This window comes from Xyrauchen texanus, chromosome 32, assembly GCF_025860055.1.
Source record: "Xyrauchen texanus isolate HMW12.3.18 chromosome 32, RBS_HiC_50CHRs, whole genome shotgun sequence".
Classification (NCBI taxonomy): domain Eukaryota; kingdom Metazoa; phylum Chordata; class Actinopteri; order Cypriniformes; family Catostomidae; genus Xyrauchen; species Xyrauchen texanus.
The window spans coordinates 2,797,501-2,807,697 of record NC_068307.1 but is presented as its reverse complement, the minus strand read 5'-3'; the positions used below and the strand labels follow the sequence as shown (position 1 = coordinate 2,807,697).

At 38.8% G+C, this 10,197-nt stretch overlaps 1 protein-coding gene across 2 annotated transcripts in view; it reads left to right on the top strand.

The window, feature by feature from the left end:
* The first annotated feature begins 4,371 nt into the window (after positions 1–4,371).
* Positions 4,372–10,197, top strand: part of si:dkey-238i5.2 (uncharacterized) — a 34,784-nt gene continuing 28,958 nt past the window's right edge. For both annotated transcript variants that reach the window (XM_052101205.1, XM_052101204.1), the window contains exon 1: positions 4,372–4,955. In XM_052101205.1, the coding sequence (XP_051957165.1) occupies positions 4,590–4,955 (366 nt within the window). In that variant the 5' untranslated portion in view covers positions 4,372–4,589. The remainder of the gene's footprint in view (positions 4,956–10,197) is intronic.

Genomic DNA, 10,197 nt, shown 5'->3' with positions numbered 1-10,197 from the left:
AACTTGTTTACATCCAGAGATATACAATGTCAAATAAATAAATAAATAAGAGTCAAGTTTCAAGGCTGAGATTTATCATTATCTATATCATGACAATGCAGAGTTATAAGACTTTAATTTTGGGTATGCCACTGAAAAAAACAGAGCTTAAAGGGTTAAAACCAAAGCATGATGTCATAAATAGCTCTAGTCAGACCTTCACAAGTCATTCATCACCATCTCATATTTCAGATGACTATTGTACACATTAACCAATCAAAATATTTCGTCTTACATGATCGGCTACACAGTGACCTCTCCTGTGGTTATGTGTCCATAATTATCCATGGAACTCTGTGAGGAGAACCAAAAAGTACTCAAAGTCCAGTGTGAGCCCAAGGAAATGAGATCTCCAGGGAGCATCTGTGACTAAAGTCTTTGTTCACACATTTAGCCTCTTCATGAAGAGACAAGCGAAAGGATGAGCCACATCGAAAGGAATCCAAGATCATGTTGCTGCATAAATATTCACTCAAAGCGTGAAACAGGGTTGTGTTTCTCTTCATGATTCGTCTAAGAGTAGACAAACGGTAACATGAAGTTTGTCATCTCACAGTGTGTTGCTTATAGTGTTTTAGTTCTACCATGTTTGTCTCATCCTGAGATAAGACAATGAGGCTCTCCAGATATGCTGGGAATGGGAATCTCCCCTTTCCGATTATGCACCTGGTATATTGGAAAGTGTATTAGGACTATCAACGTTCAGAGATAACACTGATCCTCACAGTCAAGTGCTATACAGTAGCTTGTTCCAACACACTGCACCCGACACCTGGTTTAAATCAGAGAAAGGGCCACAGCCAAAATGTGCAACGTTTTCCCCTGTTGCTGCTCTGTAAACATTTAGATAATAGCATGAGACTACCACAGTCACAAACATTATACAAGTAAACCATTCGCAGCCTTCTCTGCATCCACTCACTTATCTGTTTATTTAATTGTGGGAAACACCAAAGTGCAAAGTGAGTCTTCTGTGCTTAAGTGGCATTTTGGTGTATTTAAGTGTTTTACACAACCAAGATAGGGCTGCTATGTGCCAGCTCAAAGTTCGGTGTGAAGACGTAATGAAACGGTGCAAAATCCAGATTAAATTTAAAGGGACAGTTCACCCATAAATGAAAACTCTCATCATTTACTCACCCTCATGCCATCCCAGATGTGTATAACTTTCTTTCTTCTGCAGAACTCAAATGAAGATTTTTAGAAGAATATCTCAGCTCTGTAGGTCCATATAATGCAAAGTGAATGGTAACCAAAACTTTGAAGCTTCAAAAAACACATAAAGGCAGCATGAAAGGAATGCATACAACTCCAGTGGTTTAATCCATGTCTTCTGATGCGATTCAATCACTTTGGGTGAGAAACAGATCAATATTTCAATCGTGTTTTTTTACCATAAATCTCCACTTTCGAACTGTGAAAGGATGTGAAAGTGGAGATTTATAGTAAAAAAAGGACTTAAATATTGATCTGTTTCTCACCCACGCCATCATCATATCACTTCTGAAGACATGGAGAGTTTTATGGATTACCTTTATGCTGCCTTAATGTGTTTTTGGAGCGCCAATGATTTGGTCACCATTCACTTGCATTGTATGGACCTACAGAGCTGGGATACAGTATTTTTCTAAAAATCTTCTTTCATGTTCTGCAGAAGAAAGAAAGTCATACACATGTGGGATGACATGAGGGTGAGTAAATGATGAGAACATTTTCATGTTTGGGTGAACTATATATGAAACTATAAATTATGATATACAAGGTGGCTCACAACGTTTGATTGCTCATATCTTAAAAATGCATAAAGGCGTTTGCACGATTTTTGGCCTACTTCTACAACTTTTTGTAAACAACAAAATGATGTCACTGTGATGTCATTGGAACTTGATACAAATAAATAAATAACTAAATCATTTGCCCCCCCCCCCCAACTTATCTATATAATTGTAGCAAGTCTTTCTCATGATGTCGTCACAGTGATGTCATTATGTTGTTTACAAAAAGTTGCAGAAGTAGGCCAAAAACTTTGAAAATGTCTTAATGCATTTTTAAGATATGAGCAATCAAACGTTGTCAGCCACCCTGTTTATTATAATTTATAGTTTCAATTTAACCCTTTAATGCATACCCGGGACCTTGTGTGTAACTTGTGTGTATATTGTGTGTAACTTGTGTGTATCTTGTGTGTATCTTGTGAGTAACTTGTGTGTATCTTGTGTGTAACTTGTGTGTATCTTGTGTGTAACTTATGTGTAACTTGTGTGTATCTTATCTGTAACTTGTGTGTAACTTGTGTGTATCTTGTGTGTAACTTGTGTGTATCTTGTGTGTATCTTGTGAGTAACTTGTGTGTATCTTGTGTGTAACTTGTGTGTCTCTTGTGTGTAACTTATGTGTATCTTGTGTGTAACTTGTGTGTATCTTATCTGTAACTTGTGTGTAACTTGTGTGTATCTTGTGTGTAACTTGTGTGTATCTTGTGTGTAACTTGTGTGTATCTTGTGTGTAACTTGTGTGTATCTTGTGTGTATCTTGTGTGTAACTTGTGTGTATCTTATGTGTAACTTGTGTGTAACTTGTGTGTATCTTGTGTGTATCTTGTGTGTAACTTGTGTGTATCTTGTGTGTAACTTGTGTGTAACTTGTGTGTATCTTGTGTGTAACTTGTGTGTAACTTGTGTGTAACTTGTGTGTATCTTGTGTGTAACTTATGTGTATCTTATGTGTAACTTGTGTGTATCTTGTGAGTAACTTGTGTGTATCTTGTGTGTAACTTGTGTGTATCTTGTGTGTAACTTATGTGTAACTTGTGTGTAACTTGTGTGTATCTTGTGTGTATCTTATGTGTAACTTGTGTGTAACTTGTGTGTATCTTGTGTGTAACTTATGTGTATCTTGTGTGTAACTTGTGTGTATCTTGTGTGTAACTTGTGTGTATCTTGTGTGTAACTTGTGTGTAACTAATGTGTAACTTGTGTGTAACTTGTGTGTAACTTGTGTGTATCTTGTGTGTAACTTGTGTGTAACTTGTGTGTATCTTGTGTGTAACTTGTGTGTATCTTGTGTGTAACTTATGTGTATCTTGTTTATAACTTGTGTGTATCTTGTGTGTAACTTGTGTGTATCTTGTGTGTAACTTGTGTGTATCTTGTGTGTAACTTGTGTGTATCTTATGTGTAACTTGTGTGTAACTTGTGTGTATCTTATGTGTAACTTGTGTGTAACTTGTGTGTAACTTGTGTGTATCTTGTGTGTAACTTGTGTGTATCTTGTGTGTAACTTGTGTGTATCTTGTGTGTAACTTGTGTGTAACTTGTGTGTAACTTGTGTGTATCTTGTGTGTAACTTGTGTGTATCTTGTGTGTAACTTGTGTGTATCTTGTGTGTAACTTGTGTGTATCTTGTGTGTAACTTGTGTGTATCTTGTGTGTAACTTGTGTGTATCTTGTGTGTAACTTGTGTGTATCTTATGTGTAACTTGTGTGTAACTTGTGTGTAACTTGTGTGTATCTTGTGTGTAACTTGTGTGTATCTTGTGTGTAACTTGTGTGTATCTTGTGTGTAACTTATGTGTATCTTATGTGAAACTTACGTGTAACTCAATTTGTGTTTGGCTGCCAGTTCCATCGTGTGAAATTTCAGTGTGAAAGTAATGAACCCTGTTCTAGAATTATTGCATTATCGTTTAATATAAACATCTTAATATATTTTATTCTACTATTTTCTAATTGTTTTGAAAATATCTAGGCTATCTGGGCGTTTTGTAGATTCCTTTGTGATTGACATAAGTGCCGGGTCTCTAAAGACCCGAATATGTACTGAGCATTTGGTGAAATTCCCATGCATTTAAGGCTTAAAAGTACAATTTCATATTTCATCATTTATATTTAAAACATCAATCTCATAACATTGTTGATGCAATTGTAATTGCTGTGCAAATGCGTTTATGCCACCTCTGAGCACCATTAAACAGTCTGTGTGTAACACCTAAATGCCATTTTAGATGCTGCTTCATTCCACGTTTGCAATGTAAAGATGTTTCAGCTAAAGTGTCCATTTGATCTCTTTGCAGTTTAGGAGAAACTGAGATTTTGTGAGGAAGTGAGGAAGTCTGCGAGAAAGAACGAGAAAGCGAAGAGCCGAGGAAAGGTTTTGTATGTGTGTTATAAAAGCATGACATCATCCCAATGTGGTTTCAGGCCTCATAGAGGGCAACACTCTGCGTTTCTGACTCTTATCTGCCCATAAATTCTTATTTTGGGAGGAAGCTTTTACAACTTGCCTTTACAGCCTTCTCTCCCCCCAAATGGGGCCGTGACTGAGTGTGATGACCTCACCCTGTTTCTACTCAACTCTCTTTTTTTGACTCCATCCCTCCCGCTTTCTCACAGTCCGTGCAAGAGCGAGAGGTTTGCAAGAGTCACGTTCTCCACAGAGAAAAGCTCTTGACTTCACACATGGGTTTTGTTGACTTCAGAACGAGTCTTTACCTCCGATTCACCAGAAGAAGGATTTAAAGATACGTACAAGAGGGTGTTGGGGTGAGTACAATGAAAAGGATCCAACCGTTCACCATTGGGACCAAGTTGTCAGTCCCATCTGAGACCAAATGTCCGGATTATGTAGGCACCATCCTTCCTGTCCCAGCTCTGGATGGTTGCGAACTCCGAAATGACTCGAGCGATGACATTTCTCCTTTGCATCACAATTCTGCACCTGTGGAAGAACATACAGAGGACTTTAATGAGGATGTTAAAGAGGAAGAAGACAGGGACTCTGTGTCTCCACCAGCTTCCTCCAGATCCATCAGGAAGATTGCGATGTGTGCGAACTCCGAGAGCCAGAAGGAATGTCATGTCACAAAGTCGTTGCCTGTTGAGGAAAGATTGAGCGACTGGTCTGATACACAGCTGGAGGTGAGTGAGACTTCATATTGTTCGGATGTGTTCCCTAGCTGGATATTTTTGCACACATTTAAAGTTGTTGTTTTTTTATGAGCTGTTTGTTGAACGGTTTTGGTTGCCGCCTGTCTGTGCACATTATTCCCAAACGTCTGTGTGGAGTTGCAAAACTAGAAATACAGTTTTTCAAATGAGAACAAGAGCACATTGTCTTACTCTGAGAGGAAGAACAAAACTGTGTGGATTATTACAGTTTTGCACACTGTGCTCATTGAGATGAGGTCATAGCCGTACCCTTTATTACACAAGCCCACAGTCCAGATGAACTGGCAATTTCCACCCAAAAAACGAGGAACTAGATCCAAATGGCAAACGCAGAGATCAAACTGGTAATGAAACATGGCACATCTGCACTAATGATGCCAAAGAGTGTTTTAATGTGCCATTATTCGGGATAAACACTCGAGGACGGGTTGAACTGTTGGTTGATTGTGTCTGAAGAGCTGCCAGATGATGTTACATTATTTCAATACTTTTAAACCGTTCCTTTATCCTGTTATCATGCACTGGGGGATCCCGGGGCAAGTTGTCATACTATTTACTCCAGTGAATATTTCTCATGTTTGAATGTTTATTTTTGAAAGTCAAGGACTCTGCTGTGAAACCTGCCATAAAAAGGCCTATTATGGATTTACTCAAATAATTATGCAATACATAAATACTTAAATAATGTTCAAAAATATGAAAGCATTAGTTTTGGCTATTCAAATATTGTCATTTATTAATTGTATACAATCTTGGAGTCCATGTTGGTTTAATAGATTTTGGAAAATAACATTTATTGCATTTTCCAAAAATACAAAAAATAAATAAATAAATGGTTTAATGACTTTTAAAATGTCATGTGGTGTTATCTAAAGGTATTAAAATACTGTCTTTGCACCTTGAAGACATGAAAGTGAACGCAACATAATCATTCATTTTATCAAAAATGTCAAGCATATTTTTTAGGTGAAAAACACTGTTGTGAATATTAAGCGGTTTCCTTGGTTACTCTATTTGACGTGGACAAAATGTCAAAAATATTGATATTTTGTGGATGCCCTGAACCACACTGTTGAAAAAAAATATTATCTTTCAAATTATTTTTCCAATTTTTATTGCCTCTCAAAAAAAACTTTTATTTTGTATTTTTAAATTTTTTTTTCTTAGTTTTTTCCCTCAATGTTTATTTATTTTTTCCTAATTATTTTCCCTCTCAATTTTTTTTAACATTTTTTTCCCTCTCAAATTTTTTAAATTTTTTTTTTTTCACATTGTTTCCCATTTTTATTCCCTATCAAAAATATTTTATATTTTTTTTACCTCATTTTTTTCCCTCAATGTTTTTTTTCCCCTAATTGTTTTCCCTCTCAAAATGTTTTTTTCTCTTTTTTTTTCCAATTTTTATTCCCTCTCCAAAAAATTATATATTTTTCCCTCATTTTTTTCCCTCTCTTTTGTTTTTTGTTTTTTTCAAACTTTTTTCCCTCTCAAATTTTTTTTTTCCCCTCGCAAATGTTTTTTTGTTTTCCTTAAAATTGTTTTAACCTAATTTATATTTTTTTATGCAGGACATTTTTCACAGTGTGGTTCGGGGCTTTCGTAGTAATTATTAATATGACAATTAATTTTTTTCAAACTTCCCAAAAAGTCTTGAGGCTCTAAAAAACAAACAACATTGTTACCTACATTTTGGTTACGCCACATGACTTTGATTTGATGAACAAAATGTTTTCAGATATTAATCATATTTTAACATAAAATAATTTCACTGCTTATTTTTTTAAAGAAATAATAATAAACATTATTCTGCACTACTCATGCCAATATTTTTTCAGCTTTTATTGAGACTTTCTTAGACAAATAAAGTTGTCAGAGGAGATAAAAAATAAAATGTAGTTTAAAACACGTGTTTCATGCTCATAAAATTCAATCTTAGAGTCCATGTTGGTTTCACAAATTTTGCAAAAAACATTAATAGCATTTTCTACAAAAAATGATTTAATGAGTCTAAAAATGTCATGTGGTGTAACCTTCAAATTAAAGGTATTAAAATACTTTCCTCGCACCCTGAATACATGAAAGTCATCATTCATTTAAGAAAAGTTTTCAAACATATTTTTGAGGTGAAAAATCACTCTATTTGACATGGACAAAATGTCAAAATATTGATATTTAATGAAATGACAAATTATTATTTTGTAAACTTTCTCGAGGGTCTAAAATAACAACAACAGTTGGTTACACCGCATGACTTTAATTAGGTGGACAAACATTTGAAATATTAATTATATTTTAAAATAAAACCACGGCGCTGCTTTTTGTTCTTTTTTTAAGAAATACTAATAAAAATTATTCTGCACTGCTCATGCCAAAAAAAAATTTTTTTAAGAATTTGGGCTTTTAATGAGACTTTCTGTCTCCGGGCGGTTACAGTGTCACACCACATGACATTTTTCAATTTAAGCCCCAGAAAAAATCTCAAAATGACTCTGAACTCATGTTCAGGTGTTACAAAAATAAAAACAAAAATGAGTGTTACATCATTGAACCTAAACACTTTCATTACATTGCCGACCCTTACCTTAACAAATGCAAGTTTGGTTTTATTGTATTACATGTTTCCCCAATAGCTATAGCAAACTTCACACAAAATATTTGTATTAAATGAACAACTTCTGATATTATTGAGCATTACATGCCAAAATACATCATATAAACCCCATGTGTGTTCTCAACACAGGTGCATAATCACAAGGGGTTAATTATGGAGACCTCTGATACCTCAGAAGAAGATGAATGTGTTTGCAGTTAAAAATAGCTTGTTTTTAATTCATGTTTGTGCATATGCGCTTAAGCAATACCCAAACAAACAACTGCTGAGACATGACAAAAGAAGCAGGACTTGGCTCGTAAGACGAGGTCGTAGCAGCGATGTGGGATGATGTAATAGATTTTGGAAGAGATGCAAAAAGGAGGAAAAAATGCAACAGTCTTGAGTTCATTGCTGGCCATAATGTGCAGAGCGTGCATGAACAGTGTCATTTGTGCGATGTCCTTACAATGCTAAAATTGCAAACTAACCACATCTGTGTAAAATTATAGCCAATTTTAACCTTAGTTACATGATGATTTAATGCCGTAAACCCTAAAACGACCATTAAAAATGATTAAAAAACATTTACAGCTCAAATTATACAGAAGAATGAATGTAAGTGCAAAAAATGAAGTTTTAAGTCTTATTTTCAGAGAAATATAACCACAGTTATTCTGTCTCTCTCTCTCTCACTGTCTGTCTCTCTCGATGGCGAGACTGTGTTCACTGAGCCTGTACTCGCCCAGGATCTGTCTCTCTCTCTCACTGTCTGTCTCTCACGCTCACTGTCTGTCTCTCTCGATGGCGAGACTGTGCTCACTGAGCCTGTACTCGCCCAGGATCTGTCTCTCTCTCTCTCACTGTCTGTCTCTCTCGATGGTGAGACTGTGCTCACTGAGCCTGTACTCGCTCAGGATCTGTCTCTCTCTCTCTTGCTGTCTGTCTCTCTCGATGGCGAGACTGTGCTCACTGAGCCTGTACTCGCCCAGGATCTGTCTCTCTCTCTCACTGTCTGTCTCTCTCGATGGCGAGACTGTGCTCACTGAGCCTGTACTCGCCCAGGATCTGTCTCTCTCTCTCTCACTGTCTGTCTCTCACGCTCACTGTCTGTCTCTCTCGATGGCGAGACTGTGCTCACTGAGCCTGTACTCGCTCAGGATCTGTCTCTCTCTCTGACTGTCTGTCTCTCACTCTCACTGTCTGTCTCTCTCGATGGCGAGACTGTGCTCACTGAGCCTGTACTCGCCCAGGATCTGTCTCTCTCTCTCTCACTGTCTGTCTCTCTCGATGGTGAGACTGTGCTCACTGAGCCTGTACTCGACCAGGATCTGTCTCTCTCTCTCTCACTGTCTGTCTCTCTCGATGGTGAGACTGTGCTCACTGAGCCTGTACTCGCCCAGGATCTGTCTCTCTCTCTCTCACTGTCTGTCTCTCACTCTCACTGTCTGTCTCTCTCGATGGCGAGACTGTGCTCACTGAGCCTGTACTCGCTCAGGATCTGTCTCTCTCTCTCTCACTGTCTGTCTCTCTCGATGGTGAGACTGTGCTCACTGAGCCTGTACTTGCCCAGGATCTGTCTCTCTCTCTCACTGTCTGTCTCTCTCGATGGTGAGACTGTGCTCACTGAGCCTGTACTCGCTCAGGATCTGTCTCTCTCTCTCTCACTGTCTGTCTCTCTCGATGGCGAGACTGTGCTCACTGAGCCTGTACTCGCCCAGGATCTGTCTCTCTCTCTCACTGTCTGTCTCTCTCGATGGTGAGACTGTGCTCACTGAGCCTGTACTCGCTCAGGATCTGTCTCTCTCTCTGACTGTCTGTCTCTCACTCTCACTGTCTGTCTCTCTCGATGGCGAGACTGTGCTCACTGAGCTTGTACTCGCCCAGGATCTGTCTCTCTCTCTCTCACTGTCTGTCTCTCTCGATGGTGAGACTGTGCTCACTGAGCCTGTACTCGCCCAGGATCTGTCTCTCTCTCTCTCACTGTCTGTCTCTCTCGATGGTGAGACTGTGCTCACTGAGCCTGTACTCGCTCAGGATCTGTCTCTCTCTCTCACTGTCTGTCTCTCTCGATGGTGAGACTGTGCTCACTGAGCCTGTACTCGCTCAGGATCTGTCTCTCTCTCTCACTGTCTGTCTCTCACGCTCACTGTCTGTCTCTCTCGATGGCGAGACTGTGCTCACTGAGCCTGTACTCGCCCAGGATCTGTCTCTCTCTCTCACTGTCTGTCTCTCTCGATGGTGAGACTGTGCTCACTGAGCCTGTACTCGACCAGGATCTGTCTCTCTCTCTCTCACTGTCTGTCTCTCTCGATGGTGAGACTGTGCTCACTGAGCCTGTACTCGCTCAGGATCTGTCTCTCTCTCACTGTCTCTCTCTCAGTCTGTCTCACTGCTACTCTCAGTCTGTCTCCTCTCACTGTCTGTCTCTCTCGATGGTGAGACTGTGCTCACTGAGCCTGTACTCGCTCAGGATCTGTCTCTCTCTCTCTCACTGTCTGTCTCTCTCGATGGTGAGACTGTGCTCACTGAGCCTGTACTTGCCCAGGATCTGTCTCTCTCTCTCTCACTGTCTGTCTCTCTCGATGGTGAGACTGTGCTCACTGAGCCTGTACTCGCTCA